Here is a 19,434-nt window from a genome sequence, read left to right on the forward strand (position 1 = left end):
CATTGCCACCAGCCTGTGCCATATTGCAGAGGGACCCACACACCGGTGCGTGAGGAGGCGTTGCTGATTGACGCTGTCTCCAAGACAAATGCCTCCTCACATCGCAGCACCGAGCTGCCTGGCAGCTGCCCCAAAGGACCAGACCCCCCTGCAGCTTCATGCAGAGAAGCATCCACACTCTTGCTCCTGACACTAGTGTTATTTTCCTATTCAGCCCCTTGTGAAGTTCTCAAACTCTGGAGATATGCACAAGATGGTTACTTGAGTGGGCAAGTATCCTACCCACGCTAACAGCACAGGGACAAATTGGTGTGAAACTCTGTTCCACCTCCTGTTTGCTCCCAGTCAGCCTTCAGAGCTTGGCTTGTTGTGCACAGGAGACAGAAAGCTGTCAGCTTCAACCAAAACCCTGCCTACAGGCTTGAAAAGCCAGAAATTATTTGCCAGAGCACACATAAGAATCAGCAATGAGTTCTCCCTCGATTCCAGGAAGTCTTGGAAAGAATAAGCCTGGAAAGTTGGAAATACAAGGTACTTGAGGACTTCAGTACACTGCCAATCAGGAAGGGAACAGCCAGCACCAGTCTTGGCAAGACGACTTCTTCCTTGGATGGTGCAGAAGCCCAAGTCTTCGCCATGAACCAGCACCCAGCTGCCTCCCCCTGCTGCATTCACCAGGCAAAGCTGCCAAGTCCAGGTGCAGAGCTGCTGGTCAAACCTCACTCATCAGGAGCAATCGGCATCTGTCTGCTAAACTTTGCTACTTTCCTTCTTTCCACATGCTATCTTCTGGGGTACACCTAAGCTCTCCTTAGATTTAGGGGAGAAAGAATTTCTCATTTCCTTTAGTATTCTACACTATGATCATTTCTTTCCAAACCATGTACTATTTCATCGAGCTTTGTTATTTATTTCTGAGACAATTTTCTCAGAAATGGGATTTAAATGAGCAAAACAAATCCCAACTCATCCAGATACAGCTGGGAACCAAAGAAACTGAAGATGGCATCAGGAGAAAAAAAACAAAACGCAAAAACAAAACTAACCAGCATCAGAAAGACGTGGCAAAGGAACCTGACAGCAAGCAGACATATGCAGAAAATGCACAATAAGATACAGGTATAGATCTTGAGCCACCCAAGGTCTGACATGAGTCAGCAAAGCAAGGCACCCTGCAACCCCTCTGCAGCCTGAGCAGAACTCAGGAGCAGTCTGGGGGCTGAGCTTCCTGCCAAGCCTGCATGCAGGCCTGCTGCTCATGGACATTACAGCAAAACCACTGGCAGCAAAGCTCTGTGTCACACACAAGGATTACCTCCACACTGCCAATCCTGCAGCATCACAGGGCGTGCTGTGCTGCTGACACCAGATTGTGATTTCCATTAGCATTAATAGGAACTGCTGACAGCAGTGGCAGTCAGGAAGCCAAAAAGCCTTCCATCTTGATGATCGCCTTCAACAAGTATGGAACTGCATTAAGTCTGCCCCAGCAGCTGTGCTATGCAAACGATGGCTGCTGTGAGCATGAGGAAAGACCCAGGCCCTCAGGAGCTCAGCTGCCTCTGAAGAAGTGCTGGGATGGGTGGTAGCCAGAGGAGTAACAGCCACAGTGAAGACTGTCTGCAGTCCTTGGGAAGGTGGTGACTGGGTTCAGGCAGAATTCTCCATCTTCGGATACAACACAGCACAATTTCTCAGCTCTGCAATGAAAACAATCCCTTCTCCAAGGCTGGACTCCTCAAAGCCACAGGCTTCTGCAGGTATAAAGCATTTTTAAAGAAAAGACTGCCCTTCCTGCAGCACTGGAATTTGACACACACACTACTAGCATCTCCACCTTCTTACATCTCATAAGTTAGCCACAGTTAGCAGGACTCAGCAGTTCTCTGTAGGCATGTCTGTACCAGTGGAAAAACTCTGGATATGCAAAAGCCTGGATAGAATCCAGCCCTGAGATGTAAATACAGATTTTTATCCTTTAGAGAAAGCCAAATATGAAACAAGAGTCCTACAAGAGTGCAACAATTAAGTGCCAAAAAAGTGAAAAACAGACATAACATCACTTCATTTCAGCACCGAGGTCAGCTCCAGGTTGGCTGATCTGAAACTGCTGTGATTCTCCTATTGATAAGTGAACTACCACTGCTTTCCTGAGACAACCCAGCAGCTCACACCCAAAGGTGCTCATAACTCAAAGTCCCGTGAGGGTCCATGGGACCCACGAGCAGTCCCAACCCCAATACAAGCAGAGAGGAGCACACAGCACTGTACAGCCCCTGGCCCAGCCTACAACAAATCCACTTTCACTACACACCAAACCCAACTGTCTTTTTCACTGCTTTCTCTTTTTATCCCCTCCTTGAAAGGAGCTAATTACAGAGGAAAGGGTTCTCCATGGCTCTCACGTGTATGACTTCTGCACTTGAGAAATTTATAATATGCTATGTGGTTACAGTGCACACACTGTATTTGGAATTACATAGCACATAACCCAATCAAACAGCACTAACAACACCAGGTAGTTAAATCATGCTGCGATAAAGAAAGAAAATGATTTTGTGTAGGCATGGCAAAGTCTCCCATGTACCTCGGTCAAAGTGGCACCTACTGCCAATTATCAGGTTGGCAAAAACCACCCGTTACTGAGGGTAATAGTCTAACACTCGGAGCGCATAGCTGGGGGTCCATTAAGTCATTTGCACAGTGTTACTCAGCTGTCAGCTGAGTGGAATATAGCTGAACACAAATACAAAATTGTACTGTGTTGTAAGGGAAGAAAAGAGCAAAAGTATCAGATGCACAAGGGGTGCACAAGGGAGCAGGAGAGGGGCATCAGGATGGGGAGCAAGAACAGCACAAAAAATGTGGAGCAGGGGGAGCCTGAAAACACCCACAAGAGTCCTCCAAGCACTCGGGAAATCCGCAAAGAGGAGAACAATGTATCCCCCATGTTCATAATAAGAAATAAAAGGTGTACATTGCAGTGAGGGTATCAGAAGTGACCTGAGTGCATCCAGGCCTGCACTGAGCTCAGACAGATCCTCCCAGCCCTATTTTTACAGGGCTCCTATCCTGGACTCCAGCTAGATCAGGCCAGACCTCAGCTCCAGAACGTCTTCCTTCCCCAGGCAGCTTCCTTCCCCGGGTGTCTAAGGACAGTTTCTTCACTTAACGAGCTGAAAACATTACTATCCTGAAAGTGGTTACCCCTGCAAGCATTTTTCTTGAGCAGGCAGGAAGCAAGGGCTATGGTGAATGCTTGCTGCAAATGTTCCTGCCAAGGAGTGGCAAAGCTGCTTTTGAAAGGCCCTGTGCAAGTTAAAATATCATATTACTTGTCATTCCCAGCCCTGTGACATACTGTAAACTGCAAACCTTTACCCCATGACCACATCATGATACCACAAATCAGAGGAGGTCAGCCTGTGCATGCAAACAACACAAGTTCTCCCTGCAAGGAGCTGGGCTCCGCACCCAGAGCCACCCTGCATGCAGTCCCACAGCACACAGCCACCACTATATTTATTCTGGTACATTACAGTGGGAAGCTTTAATCTGCATAATCGCCTCAGAGAAGATTTCTTTCAGTGAGGGGAAAGCAATCACCACTTCATTTGCAGCCGGTTGCCTTCCCAGGGTCTTCAGTTATCAAAGCCAGAGGGTCCTGGCAGCTCGTGTGCCTGCCTGGATGGTTCTGGGAGATGGGTTCATGCTTCTGACAAAAGCATCTGCAGATGCTTGAGGTTTTCAGCCTCTTTTCAAAGACATTTTTCTCTTCCCAGCTGCTCCTGCTTTTATCTGACAGTCTACATCCCACATGAAGGAAACAACTGGATATAATCCTAGATTAAAGGGATTGTAACACAATTAAATACAAGTCATACCCTTGATAGAGCCTGCTGTCGTCATTTACAGAGAGCAGCACTCGGACACTGGGAGGTGTGCAGATGGTGGCATTTGGGATACTCCCTACAGCTGCTGGTCTTCCTACGCAGGCATTTATGCTTCCACACATAGGTGAAAGGAAGAAAAATCAAATCATGCTCTCATGTGATGCTCCATTATAATCCCACATAGATTTCACTCTGAAAACTAGAAATTTAAACCCTGGTGGCTCCAGACCCACAGCAGGACTCTGCCTGCTGCAGCCTGGGGCTGGGGGGCCCTCAGACTTCAGCGCTGTGACTGCATTGGGACAGCCAGGTGCAGTGGGAGGACAGGACATCACACGTTGCCTGCTACAGCAAGGACCACCAACAGCCAAGCAATGGCAAGAGCCCACCAGGAAGCCTTTCCGACTTGATCCTACCTCTGGAAAACCACAATATTCTTATACACACAGCTGCATACTAAAAAGAAAAAGACACTTGAATCTTCTGCTCTTTCCAGTCTGGTAGCTAAAACAGCTTGACTCGATTAAGAAACTTGAGAGCTATGAAAACTACTTATTAAAGGAGAAAATTTCCAATTGTCTCTCTTGTAAATTGTGGCAGCCAAAAAATTCAACCCTAGAATAAAGACGTGCCTGAAGGTAGCAATTTTACTATCAGCAACATAATGATCCGTATCACTGCTGTCATCTTTGTTGGGGAAAAGTAAGCCAGGTATTGTGATCATCAGCTTTTTGATACAGATGATAACTTTAAACGAGGATAAACACGTGCATTTTAATAAGGAACGGAAGGAAACAGCCCCAAAATACAAGCAGAAGAACCCACAGCTCGTGCCAAGCCCGCATGCTTCTTGGGGAGAAGTTGTGGGAGCATGAGGTAGGAGGCTGCTGCTGCTGTCAAGAGGATTAAAAATCAGCAGAATTTGACCTTTAATGCTAAAATTTAAAGCAACGACCTGGCTTCTCATGCTTCCATTCCCTAATGTAACCATAATCAGATTTGTGGCTGAGATCAGAAAACTGTTTGCAAAGAGCAATTTACATGCAGCCTTCAGCAAGCGCAGGTGACACAATACAAAGGACACGAACACAGGCTTTTGCAAGTCCTGACTGAGCAAGTTTGAAGCCGAGATGCATATTAAGGTCATGGAACAAGGTCTTCTGCAGGTGACAGCAGCAGTACATCACACTGCTGAATGCTTGTAGGGGAAAATAGCACCTGAGTGCTCAGCTGGGATGGGAAGCCCTTGTATAAAAATTCAAACCAAACAGCACACTTCTGCTCACAAAGCTGCCAAAATGTCCAGCCCTCAAAACATACAACAGGGAGACCAAGCCTAAAAGCTGTCCCCCATGGCTATCTTAATGGGATAAGGGAAACCTAAGAGCACACAGAATAAGCTGTTTATAAATGCCATGAGATGCAAAAAAACCCTAACCCTGGGGTTTATCCTGCTCTGTCCAAGGCTGTTAATGACCAAAGCCTCCAGTGAGGCAAAGAGAATCAAAACACAGCCCCAAAGCATTCGTCACTGCAAACACACTGAAGCAGAACACACTTGGGACACATTTTAATTTACCGTTCTCTAATTATAAACAAATGTGTCTTTACCTGGTGTTTATTCCAGAACAAACAGAGGCAGAATGATATATCTCTGCCAAAGAGATACCACCAGTGGATATCTACCTTGCAACCAGACACTGGAGGTGATTCAAACAAGCAAGTACACCTCTGAAAGCCAGGGGCTGCCATTTTCCAGCATGTATGAGTAGGAGAGTTTTCCCTATATGCTGCTGTGTGAACTCTCAGGAGATCTCCACATACAGCAATTTCATTTACTCACTCTTTTATGCAACTGATGTATTAAACCAGAGGTTGTAAAGAAAGAATAGGGAACCTCAACCTAGTGTAAGAAATTTACCAGAACAGACCACAGCTATCACTCTGATCTCTTGTTATGGTCAACCAGTTTTAAATACACAGTACTGGCAATGCATCAGGGAAGGGAAAGAGCTTTACTGGAAAGGCATAGGAACAGATCCCAAAAGCAGTTCTCCAGAAGAGGACCCAAAGTACCTGGTCTGAACTAGAGATCATGTTTTCCTGGTCACACTGGACAGAAGGGCAAATCGACACCATTAGAGCCCACATGGCATCTCAAAGCCCTCAGAGGGAAGGGAAAGTGGTACTTCATATTTCTATAAAACAATTAGTATTGACAGAACAGACTATAACACAGCACTCAGCCCAGAACAGTAATTAACTACTGCTATAGCTTGCTTACTGGATGCAGATAGGAGGCAAAGAGCAGGCAATTAGGGAGCAAAGAAGCATGCCAGGCACAGGGATCTGCTGTGGCTGACTATTGACCTGCGAGCTCTGTGTGAAGGAGAGCATCAGCAGTGAAAAACACCTCACGTGAGCTACGCAAGGGAACATCTGGGAAACTAGCTGCAAAATGCCATACACTTTCAAATATTTCTCTACTGAAACTTGAGAGAAAAATCACCCTGGAAGAGCTCCAGAGACAGCCAGGGCTCCCTGCACAGTCTCACAATGCTTGGCTTTAAATAACCTTGGAGAGAATGGATCTCCATATCAGTTTGGGTCCAGACAGAAATGATTCAAAGTGTCCAAAAGTGCAGCATTTCTTCCCCCAAAAGAGAGGTTTTACAAATCCACCTCTGAAAGGATTGGGAAAACCCATCTAGCAAGCAGGTTTTGTAACATGCATTTGTAACAGCCCTCTAAACCTGCTCCCTTAAAGAGGCATTAATAAAATAAGGGGCTCTCTACAAAAGGGGGGCAGACAATTCTGGCACTGCTTCCAGCATAGATTAATGAACACTTCCCTTCCTGACAGGTTTCTCTCTGAGACAAAAGCCAGACCCCAAAGGACAACGTGGCACAAGAGCTCTCTCTCTTCCTGGGCAGCCTCAGTGGGAACTCACAGGCAAAACACAGGGAAAACCAGTCCATGTGAGACTGGTGCATTCATGCTCACATGTGTGCCACTGGTAAACAGGACAGGCTACAAGAAACAAGGGTCCTTGCTGCTGCGGTGGTTCAAAACAATCCAGGTTTTCTGCATGCCCTGGATGAGGAGAGGAAAGAGCAAGTGCATCTCCATTGGCAGAAAACCCTATTCTACAGAGACAGGAGGAAACATCCCTGTCAGGAGGGTGAGGGAGGAAGATTTTGCAAGGACACGGAGTTCTCCTGGATGCACAACAATGAAGGACAGCAAAGAAAGCCAGGAGACATCACGCCTTGCTGGGCCAGAACAAGTACCAGAATGACTCAGTCATTCTTCCTGGCCAGCCCAGACTCTCACAGCACAGTCAGTGGTTATTTGGGAAACAGAGCTGAATTCAGAGGCACCACCAGTGTATTGAAACCTGCACTGAACAGGATAGGTAACGCGAGGTGATAAAACTTAATGGGAACTTGTAAGATGAGAGGAGTAATACTGCCCCAAGACCAGTGCTGCAGGGAGCTCAGGGCCAGAAATGGGGTTCCTACAACACAGGGCCTCTCCTCCAGAGCCTGTCTGCTCAATCTGCAGGAACAGAGCAGAAGATGCTCTCCTGGCTTCAGGGCACTGGCTTCCCAGTACTGGGAAACACCTGCGGCTGCAGATGTGGGGTAGGGAAGGGCTAGGCAACGTTATTTAAAGGATGCATTAAGTCAGATAATCTTATCAGCCCCAGGGAATCACAGCTGAGTTCTGAAATCACAGCAGTGAGTGCAGGCAGTGCCACAGAGCTGCTGTCATGCAGATCAGGAAACCATTCAAAAGAGTACTTATTTTTCATTTCTCCTCTTTCCCAAATGCTATTTTTAATCCCAATACAGTCAGATGAGAAAAGCCTTGCTTTCACTGGAATATTCCACAGGACACCTCCAATCCCTCTTCTTTTTCCTTCCCAAACTTAAGCAGGGAAATCTCTAATTTATGGTTTACTACATTTAGCAGACATGCCAGTATCCCTCACCTCCTCAGTTGTAGGGGTGTTTCCATGGAGTACATCTCCTACAGGAACGTGCAGAGGATGTGCAGCTCAAGATGAAGGCACCATGACCTGCCTTCTTGGAGCTGGCCAAGTCACAGCAGCAGCGACTGACTGCAGTAATGACTTTCTGCACCAACCCCTGTTTTCAGCATCCCAGTCTGCCTGGCTCAGTCCTGCTGCAGCAGCTCCTTTGACAGTACAGGGGCAGCACATCAGCACAGAAGCAGCCAGCAGGATATAGAAAGAAGCCTGGAAGTGCTGGTGGCAGGAAGGCAGCAAGGGCAGCTTTGAGGTGCTCAGCCCCATGCTGCCTTACTTCTGCACCCACACAGCTCCTCGTGCAGGTGAGATGGGGAATCACTGCTGTGCCATTACTCCGAAATACTCTGCATGTGGGCACAACACTACTCCCATCACAAAGTCTAATTTCAGTGCACACATCTGCATGAATGCACAAGGTAAAAACTAAAAATAGAAGTATCCTATTTTCATGCATCTAGTCAGCAGGTACAGAAACAGCGTAAACAGTGATTCAGCAGCAACCCGTGTGATGCAGGTTGTTCCCTTGCCTCTGCCTCCCTGTGCTCACAGCTTCCCCTTCCCTGCCTTGCTCCTGTCCTCTGGCACAGGGTAGTGGGAGTGCCTGAGAATCCCCCAGGCAAGGTCTGACCTCCAAGCCACACAGACATTTATAGAGCAGCTCTATCTCCACCATTCATTCTAGTGCCGAGTATATTTGAAACCATAATTAAGTGTTCTGCTGTGAAAATTGCTGCATAATTCACATTTTGCTATTTTCCCCCCCCATTCAATTTATGAGCCTTGTAGCTACAAACTTGAGTCATCCAACCTGGGGAAAAAAAAAGAGGCTTGATGTATAATCACAGTGTATGGTTGCTGTGAGTAGTGTTGTGAGTCCATAAGCACCACTGACAAATTGCACAGGATGACACCAAGGACGTTTTTCAAGTCCTGTGAGATTTGCTACACGAACAGCTATGACCTTGTACACATAACTTCAACAGAGAAAAGGCATCTTTTTTTTGTCTGGTTCATACCCTCTACTTTTTCATCAATGTTTGCTGAGAAGACAGAAAGAGAAGATACATGAAAAACAGAGAGACTGAAGAGTAGAAATAGCATCTTTCATTTACCTTACGTTTCTAAAACTGCAATTTAGCTCTATGAGCAGAGGGTAAGAAAATATTACCCAGCCTTCCCACCACTTAAGTTCTTTCATTCAAACTTTCAAAGCCAAAGGGAAGAAAAGCCTCCCAAGCACATACCCGCTCTGCTCCGAGTGCCTGCATGAGCAATTCCTCCCTCCAGCCCCCACAGTCTCAGGACTTAGCAGCCTCCTTTCTGATTCAGCAAGCTGCGCTCCAGCTCTAGGCTCTGCCTCCCAAAGGCACGAGGGCCATGGGAAACCTCTTGGACCTGCTATTTAGTGATGCTCAGCAGCCTCTGGCCATGCCCGGTTCTGTACAGCACCCTGCCCTGGCCCCTCCTTCACCCTGCCCAGGGCATTCATGGGATGGGAGCACTGATGGCACACAGCATCCTCAGCAGCCAGCCTATCACCCATGGGTCCCTGGGGCAGGGATGAAGGGCAGGCCTTCTTGCTCAGCATCCATGCACCACATCAAGGCAGCACACACGGCAGCCCAGCTCAGGGCTAAGACACCCAAAAATACAAATAATCATCAAGCCATTAAAATCATGAGAGCTGTCACTGCAGCTGCCACTTTCTGAGTCATTTTCCTATTGTTTGAAGGGGAACAGCCCTTGGAGGAAATGAGTTCTACATAGGGACAGCAAGCATCTGAGCAAGTGACAAAAATATCATGGGAGGATTTTCCCGTACAGCTTTGACTTGCCACCACAGAATTCCTAGCAAGCGTAATTGACTGTGGATAACTAAAGCACACAAGGATTTCAATTTTATCTCAGAATGGATTAAAGTTCTTCCTAATCTCACCTTGACGTGCACTGAAGTCTGAATGATTTGCATTTTGACCTCTAATTGAAATGTGTGTCACCATCTGACAGGCCCTAATCGCCTCAAAAACACGCCTGTGTGCCTCCCTTCCCAAAGCAAACACTTACCAGAAGTTTCACCTTGAATATAGGTTACAGCATCACAATGCAAGTAATCACAGCTGAGAAAAAAAATAAAAGAAAAGGAAGAGATTCTAGGTAAATATATATCTCCAAAAGGCACATCTGTTCTCTTGAACCACAGCAAGGAAAGATGATGACCATTAGCATGAAGGTTAGGCAACAAAAGAAACAACTGGTTAAGAAAGGAAAAGATCTCTTGGTGTCATCTTTCATCATTAAGTTTCATGGAAAAAACGCTGTGATTTGCTTAGACTGAACATATACAAAATGTAAAGAGACCATCTGACATCACTGATGCATAACAGCACAAGATAAATGGAGATGATTTGCCACACTACTGGAGCAGCTGTAACTCCCTCCCAGACCTGCAGTAATGAAACGAAAGGACACAGAAATAGCAAGCCATCTGCTTCTGCCTGGCCACCGAATCTCGTGCTCTCAGCAGACAGAATGGAACTGAGGGCCTTGCTCTTCTGCTCACATGGGTTTAAGCAGCTGAGTTTCTCCACCAGTCTGACAGCCCCTCTGTGACTGGTCTCACATGGGCTGTCCCATAGCCAGCTGAGCCCTGTGCCACAGGACAAACATCTGGAGGCTGGGATATGGTGCAGCTCACACTGAGAGCCTGAAGCAATGGCAGCCAACAGATGCATCTGCACACGAAGAGGCAGAGCCCTGCTGCGCAGCATCCCAGCCCTGCAAAGCCAGGGGAGAGCAGCAGCCAGGACCTGCCCTTCACACCTCACTGCCATCTCCCCTTCCATCTCAGCGTGGCTCATGTAGCCTGGTCTACATGACACCCCACGTGTGTAAATTAAACATTGGCTCTTTTTATCAGCAAGTGTGTACAACTTGTAAGCATGAATTATGCAGGACTATTAACTGCCTTATTATAAGAGGGAGCAGCTGTGCATGCTGCGGGAGGACACACACAGTTGCAGAAGGGGCAGCCTACTGCCTGAACTGCAGCAATGGGTTTGGTGCTAGCATTCCCTTGCATCACCCCCATACAATTAAAGTAGCACCCCATGGGCCCACTGCACTCAAATGGGAGAAAAAAAAATTATATTTTACTGATGGCAGAAAGAAACAGCACCCTGCTGAGCAGCTCAGCCCAGGGAAGTGCCACACAAGTTGAGCCACCGCACTGCTGAGCTGCAGAGAGCCACATGCTGAGGAGCCAAGCCTGTGACACCGAGTCTTTGCAGAGCTGACATCATGCTTAATAGGTGTGCTGGGGGCACAACGTACCTATAGGCTGAGAAAGCTTTTGGTACAATTTCACATGAAATATTAATCTCTCTAGTCAATAGGAATGCTATTAGGATGGAGTGGCTGGGCTGCATGCAGCTGGGAAGCATTTGGGAACAAAGTAGGTGCCTACAGGGGAGGCACGGATTGGTATTAAGGCCAGGTTTATTTATTGTATATATCATGAAGCAAACATCAAACACCACGATTACGTTTACTGATGATTCAGAGTCGTGTGGGCTCCTCAATACACAAGAGGAGGGCAACAAAGTCCGGACAACTGTGAGCAAGCAAGCAAGCACCTCAGGGGATAATTAAATTAATTCAAGCTATGGAAATGTCACACAACAAGGCTAAATCACAGAGCAAATAACATTAGAAAGGACTTTGAACTCTAGGACAACATGAGACAAACCCAGGCTGATGCTGGCTCCCAGTTACACACACAGTGTCCCAGGTGTGCTGCACAGGCACAAAGCCCACACATCTATTTTGGCCATCAGAGAAAGCGTCACTAATAAAGAAATCCCAGTGACAGCAGTTGTATGTCCCAGCCAAAAGCATGTGTCTTTGGAGAGGCCACATCGCACAGGGACAGCTTGTGATGCAGCGACTCTGAGTATGTGTGGTCGCAAAGCTCCCAGGAGAGAATGGCTGATTCACAGCACCTGTGACACCAGCAAACCAGCATCATGGGGACAGAGCTGCTGTCACCACAGCATGGCACTCTCCAGCACAAGAAGTTTGCAGAGGAACAGAATTTGCTGCCAAAGCCCAAAGAGCACAGGCAGCCTGCATTGCTTACTTGACACTAATTGCCAAAGCTGCCCTAAGGAGCCCTGCCCAACACAAGGCAGCTCCTGAAGCACACACCAGTGCATCCCGCTCAAGTTATCCCACCCAACAAAGGATCCCCTTCTAGGGAACAGCCCCAATGGAGTGCTGGAGCAAGACCACAGAGCACCTGGAGCAGCAACATGAGACAGGACACAGGAGAACAAGTGAAAAGTGGCAGTCGCACAAGGCCCTGAAGGCAAGGAGAAGATGCTAAATTTGATGAGGTTGAGGAAGGGAGCCAAAGGAGGAATAAATAGAGTTAATGAGAAAACAAGGCACGAGCATTCAGAAACCTTTAACACACTGCTAAACAGCAATAAAAAGGCAATTAGAGTTCCGAGATGCATGGAGGGTAATTGCATGCACTATAAATAGGGGATGGGAAGACTGTCCTGCTCAGCAGGATCCGATTCACTTTTGGGGTGACTTCTGTGCAGACAGGAACATTCTGTTGTGAAACAGAAGCTGAGAAAGGAGAGTTTATAGAGAGGAGATTAAAGAAAAAAATTCTATCACGTATCTCTCTGCATGAAACACACATCAAGCATGAGCTTTGCAATGGGAGGCTTTAGAGGTCTGAGCTTAAGGAACTGGAAATAAAAGACCAGCAGCAGAGATGCAGAATAACCTTAGAAAAAACCATTTTAAGTTCCCTTTTCTCTCTGGCTGTAGCCCCTCAGCCCCCCTTGCCTTTCCACATCAGCTCCTACCTGGGAGCCATACATGCTATCTGCACATCCCCAACACCAGCTAGGCCTTGGCCACGCACCAAAACAACCCCTCTCTGCTCCAGCAGCTGCACATCCCTAGCTACCAGCAGCAGATGGGCCCTGCTTGGAGGTCCGGCTGGCAGAGGGTGGTCCAGGGAGACCCCACAGCACAGCTCCAGCTGAAGCAGTATTCAGTGTCCTTCCTTCATCCTTGCATCGTCACCATGCAGGTAGTGAGGCAGCTGGTTCCTGCTGCGTCACCCCATTAGCTTCCTTCCGAGGCAGCAATGAGTCTGTAATCTCTGATTACAAGGGTGGGAGCAGTCAGCTAAGATGGAAGGTAAAGCTTGAGGCCTTGACAGCTCCGTGCTGGCAATATACAAAGCTGAATCAGGAAAGGGTATTTAGCATCTTAGAGATATTTGGCTTGATTTTCAGATTGTGTGATTGGCACATCACCCCCTAGTACCTCTTCTATACAGATGCAAGAGCAGCAAACCCTTCCTGCAGCAGAAGCAATCAGCTGGTGGGACCTCACCTGGGAGAGGAGCTTGCTTCCAAGCTCAGGCAATGCCAACTAGCATCACCTGGGCTAGCAGCATGATAAATTCCCCAGGGAATTCCTCTGCTGGCATAAGCACATCCTATATGCCTAATCAATAGCAAACATGCATCACAGCTAGCAAACTTCTGTACTAACTTACAGAATCCACACACTCCCAGTGCTGTCCACAGCAGCTCAACACGCATGCAGAATCAGATTCAGAAGTCACAGCAGACATGAGGCAGTTCACAAGATAACAATCCAGATTTCTGTAAGCTGCTGCTTAACAAATTGTTTTAGTTTTTTGTTTCTCCCTCAACTGTCAAGAACTTAGCCAAGTTCACCAGGCTGCTCCCTCAAGATCCCTCCTCAGGCAGAAGACACGCTGCTCCATGCCCATACAGGATCAGATCCAGTTCATACCGAGAGACAAAGGCACCTGTCCTAGATAATTGCATGAGGCTGTAAATCCCACCTAAAAAGGGAGCTGAGGTGGAAACACGAAGTCTAGCAGCTGCAGGCTGTCTCATCCTATTCTAAAGGCAGTGTCCTGTCCTTGGAAAACATCACTGTAAATCAGCACATGAGATCGTGAGTGGCCACTGTGGGACCATTAGCACACAGTCTTCTTTTGCCAGTGTTCGTACAACACGTGGTCACATCAACCCCAAGTCCCACAGAAGGCAGTTGACTAAGCAAAACTAATCCTGGAGCATGGTTGAACCTCATCATTAAGTTCAGCTGCTAACATCTGGGTGTGGGCAGACCACATTGGACAACCGTAGCTGCAGGACTGGAGCATAGGGCTCAAGAGTCACGACTTGTGTGCTGGGGCAGCTTTCCACCCACTTCTGCATCAGCTGAGTTACACAGATCATGGTGCATCCCACAGCGACGGGTCACAATCCAGTAGTGTGCATTTGTCACACTGCTGGCAGCCCAAGCTCCCCATCTTGCTCTGAGACAGGCCGGCTTTGAACCACAATGACTGTGACTGCTGCGTGGCTTACCCTGAGCTGAATAAACATTTGTAAGGCATTTTGACTCAGGTATTTAGATTCGAGGAAAGGTCTGACTTGTTTATCAGTCTTAATCACCCGCAGACAATGCAGAGTATGGTCACAAGAAGTGCCTTTTTGACCAACAAGTGCATGCTCACAGCAGACTCACAGTGATGGCACCTCCAGGTGGTACTCAGAACCATGCCCATCCAACACAGAAGAACAGCCAGGCGAGGCAGAGACAGTCCCACAAGCTCTGCTTTCCCTCCCGTGTCCTACAAGCTGTCCCAGAGCTGGGAATGAGGCCATCTCCCCTTCTACCTCTGCTCCCCAGGGAGCTAGGAACAGAACCCACCTGGGAGGGGCTCACCCATCCCCCTGAGTGACAGGTCCCTTCTCCTGAGCTCACTGTGCTAACTAACCTAGATTTTTGGAGAGATACTATACCAGAGATCACTTGGGAGGCTGAAACCCCGGTGTTGCCGAAGCCACTGGCAGAACTGATGTTGATACCAGCTGAGCTTTACTGATCATACTGTATCTATTAGTTTTCACATATTAATCACATATACATAATCAAGCGCAAAAGTACTGGCAGTGGCTAACAGGGGTGGCTAACCGTGATGCCTGGGTTCCTACCTGTGAACTGCACTCAAACCTAATTAAATACTTCTTCAGCTATCAAAAGAATTACACAGGGAAATGACTTTCTGACCGCTTCCCACTTAAGTGAACTGAACACGAGTGACTCACAACTCATCAAGGAGAACTACAAACTGTGCAAAAGGAAAAATGCTTCAGGGAGAGTAAAGCATACAGACTATGCAGAGTATAATTTACAGCCTTGCTTTCTGCAAACAACAGGCTTCAGCCAGGATTGCACAATCGGATGAGTCTTCCCCACTATCAGTTCATAACATCTCTGACCTGAAAGATGCCACCCACCATAACGGAATCATTGGTCCACATCAGGAGCTGTGAAGTTTTACAACAGCTGAAGACCAAGCTTCCTGACTGTTCAATTACCTGCTTCCCAATTCCATCGGCTGCGAGCATATAAATAGCCAAACCATGGCAAATAATATCGGCTAGAATTAAATTAAGATAAGGCAATGGCAAAATAAGTGTTTTCTTAACTGAAAAATAACTATTTTCTGTGGATTTCAGACAATCCGTTCAGCACAACACTCATGTTCTGTTCTCTGTGCTGCTAAGGAGCAATGAAGAAACAGACAGAAAGCAAGAGTACCATCTGCTTTCCTCTCCTGGCTCCAGAGCTGCAAACCCCACATCTCTGAGATTTCCTGGGTCCAGCAGAGCAGCACCTGACCACACAATCCCAGCTCCTCCAACCAGCCCCACTGCCACCAGAGTCTCAGCCAGCCTCAGGATGACAAGTCAGCAGTTTGAAGAGAGAACTTGTGCAAAAACAGGATTAGAGCAACAACTCCACCCAGGAAAGTGAGGAAATACATGATTATTTAGAAAGCTATGTTAGTTTTGCTCCATTCCTAACCATTGCAGCACCTGTATGCACACCAAAATGGCAGAAATGCTATACTTCAAGATGCACTGCCACAGGTTTAACAGTTTGATCCCACACACCTGTTCTGCATTAAGCACAGTGCTTAAATAAGTCACCATTCAGCAGAGCACAAGCTTAAGTTATTTGCTGAGTTTTCCTAGCACACCTGACACCACCTGCAGGCTCTCACAAGGACCCAAATGAGCTCCAGTGATTTGCAGCAAAGCTGCTACCTCCATCCTGGTTACACTTGCATCACCAGCAACAAAACCAATCGCCTTCTTTTCCATCACTGAATCGTGGAGAAGTAAAGGAAGCTACAAAGTGGACTCAGCAGCACTGGGTAGCTTGGAGGGGGGCAGCAATCTGCTATTTGCAGTGCTATTGGACATGCAGCAATACACAAAGTTCTCATTATGAAGACTACACCCAGCAGAAGCTCCCCAACAAAACCCTGTGCCCAAGGGGGAACGAGTCCCACACATGTCCCCCTGGGGAGTCGAGCAGGAATCAGGCTGAGGAACAGAGACAAGGATTTATTCCCAGGAATCTGTGGCAACTGAAGATGGGAACGTACTGGAGAAGAAAAAAAATTAAAAATGTTGGATTTAGCTTGACACGTGTTGTCAAGTTCAATTTAGCTCCCAAACTCCACTTAAGGAGCAAGTTTGTGGGGAGACCCTAAGCCCCTGTGAGAGCCGTGTGTATAAAGAAGCCAAGCATATTTCCCCATACATCACACAGAACAGATTATTTTCTCCTCAGGTCCTACACGCCTTCCCCATTCTTTTGAGTCCTGCTGCCAGGTCATCAATTTTCCCATTGCTTTGTTCCACCTGCACATCCCCTCCCCTGACTCTCACCCCCTCCTGTCACTGCACAGCACAGCACCGACCTCGCAGCCACGTCTCACCCTCCTTCCCAGCCTCCCATCCCCACACCAACAGATGCTGCTTCTGGAAGAACTCCTTTCTGTCCTCAGATCACTTTCACGTGAGGAACAGCTGCTTAGTTTGTTTGCTTGGATTCCTCCAAGACAAGGATTACATAAATTCTATTACATTCTCCTAACACAAAGAAGTTAGGCAGGAAACAAAAGTCAAGATGACTTCGAAAATCCATAACTTTGCTGTGAGCAAAAAAAAAAAAAGTATTAAAACTCTAAACCTTGCCATAACTTCACTCTCACAAAGCAGATCATCAGCCCTCCAGCAGCACCAGATTGTCCTATACTGTCTTTACGTGCACAACAGATACACTTCCCTACCTCCGTATGTTGCAATGACTAATAATAGTCCTCTGGTGTAGCAGAGCTGAATGAATGTCATTCCCATCGATACATCCAGGAGTCTCCCTGGGTATAAAGGTCATTTGTGAAGGCAGGAGACTACCAAGGCTACGAAGACCATCTATTAAACTCAGCTAAAACCAGGACAAAACAACAGCTGACCACACCTGAGAGCTGCGTCCCACCACAAAGGTGAGTGGGATGTGTCTGTGTCCCTGTACTGCAGAAACTTCACGTTTATGCTGGCAGCACAGCCAGCCCGGTGCCAGCCCCAGCACCCAGGTGAGGGGCTCCTGGCACAGCTCGGTGCCACCATGATGCACACAGGGAGGACATCGTGACCGTGTCAGTTGCTCTGTGGCAAAGCTCAGCTGCCGCGCTTTGCCGAGGAAGCGGGGGAGCTCACGCTGGGAGAAGTTGGAAGGAGGCTCTGCAACTCCTTAAGTCGCTCCCAGAGAAAGGAACTTTGCAGTAAAAGCGCAAACTCGCAGACCCCTTCTGCAGGAGGACAAGGTGGCACATCACAAACGCTATTTCTCTCCTTTCAACAACCTCCCAGCCGGCCAAAATCTCGGACATCCCCAATTCCCGTATTGCATAACCAGGAGCGCTGCTCCGGGCGGCAGCGGGGCCGCGCACCGGGACGGGGCCGGCGCCCACACCGGGCCAAGGTGCCCCGCGCCGGGACTGCCCTTGGGGCGCCCGGGCCGGGAACGGGAGCGGGCAGGGGGCGGCGCGGGGGAACGGGGGGCAGAGGGCGGCGGAGCACAGCGCTGAGGAGCGCAGGGCCGGGGGCACGGGGAGGGCAGGGCAGCGCCGCCGTACCTTCTGCTGCCGGCGGGCCATGTCGGTGGGCTGCTTGGCGTTGAAGGGGTAGGCGATGCAGCGCATGACGAAGACGTAGAGCTGCAGCTTCCTCTTCCTCTCCTCCTCCTCGCGCTGCAGCCGCTCCAGCTCATCCTTCTCCTTCTCGCTGGCCACCGACGGGCTGGGGCTGGCGGGCCGAGCCGCTCCACCGCCGCGCCCGCCCGGCTGCAGCCCTCCGCCGCTGCCGCCACCTCCGCCGACGGGGCCGGGGCTCTCTCCGGGGCGGCTGGGCGAGAGGCGGGCGGCGGCGGGAGCCAGCGGCTCCTTGCCGCTCTCCTCCTCCACCAGCTCCTCCGACTCCTCTTCGCTGGACGACGGGTCCAGCATCGCGGCGGTTCAGGCCGGACCTACGGCTGCCTCGGCTCGGATCTACTCGGCTCCGCTCGCCGCCGCGCCCGCGCGCGTCCCCGCGCCGCCCCGCCCTCGGCCGGCCCCGCCCCTCCCCGCGCAGCGCGCACGGCTCGGCGGGCGCTGGCCGCGGTGCTGCACGGCTCGGAATGGAGGGGAGAGATGCCCCGTTGCGCATGCCCACTGGGGGCCGGGGCGGAGCGGTCGCCGCCATGGCCGTTGTCTCCTAGGGGCCGAGGGGGGCTGTGTGTGCACGGCAGCGCGCTGACAGCTCCGCGGTGTGCCCTCGTTCAGCACGTGAGGTCACACAGATCGTACGCACTCATAAAGGGTCCCGAGGGGCTTTCCCAGCATTGGTGCTTCCGTGATTCTATGGCAGAGCGGTTTGGGGTTGGAAGACGCCTTGCGGGTCTTGGTGGGACGGTTGTGCTCTCGTAGATCAGGCTGCCCACGGCCCCCTCCAACCTGATTAGCACTAAGGGATGTGGTTCGTGGGCATGGTGGGGGCTGCTCCCCAGTTGGCCTTGATCCTAGAGGTCTTTTCCAGCCCTTAACGATTCAATGATGTGAAGATCTAGATGGATTTCCAGGAGCAGCTTTTGGGGATGAATCAGTGAAGGCGCTGCGTGTGTCTGATCCTTTAATTTTCAGTGCTTTGCAGATCTGATTGAGGCTTTGTTTGCTTGTACAAGTGTGTTTGTGGTGGGTGGCTGTTTGCAAAGTTTATTTCTTTTTCTGCTTCATTAGTAGTGCTTCTACTGGAAATGTCAAAACAACCACCACCTGTTACACATGTTGGTAAGTGGTTGTCACTTCCCCGTGGAGGCAAACACTGATTCCTGGCCACTGGGGCATTTTGCCTGGGCGCTGGGCTCTTACATCACTAGTGTGAAGACGAGAACATCTCAAGGTCCTCCTCCTCTGCAAAGTTCCTTCATTTATTTATTTATTTATTTATTTTAAATTATACTGTTTTTATATTATCCATCAAAAAACAAACAAAAACCCTCATTGCCCGGAGTCCAGTTGTGCCAAC

At 48.9% G+C, this 19,434-nt stretch overlaps 1 protein-coding gene across 7 annotated transcripts in view; it reads right to left on the reverse strand.

The window, feature by feature from the left end:
* Window positions 1-18,450, reverse strand: part of CADPS (calcium dependent secretion activator) — a 170,979-nt gene extending 152,529 nt beyond the window's left edge. For all 7 annotated transcript variants that reach the window (XM_065749919.1, XM_065749921.1, XM_065749917.1 and 4 more), the window contains exon 1: window positions 18,009-18,450. In XM_065749919.1, the coding sequence (XP_065605991.1) occupies window positions 18,009-18,377 (369 nt within the window). In that variant the 5' untranslated portion in view covers window positions 18,378-18,450. The remainder of the gene's footprint in view (window positions 1-18,008) is intronic.
* Window positions 18,451-19,434: the final 984 nt, after the last annotated feature.

Source organism: Cyrtonyx montezumae, unplaced genomic scaffold, assembly GCF_038088225.1.
Source record: "Cyrtonyx montezumae isolate F1298 unplaced genomic scaffold, pur_monq_1.0 scaffold_6, whole genome shotgun sequence".
Lineage (NCBI taxonomy): Eukaryota > Metazoa > Chordata > Aves > Galliformes > Odontophoridae > Cyrtonyx > Cyrtonyx montezumae.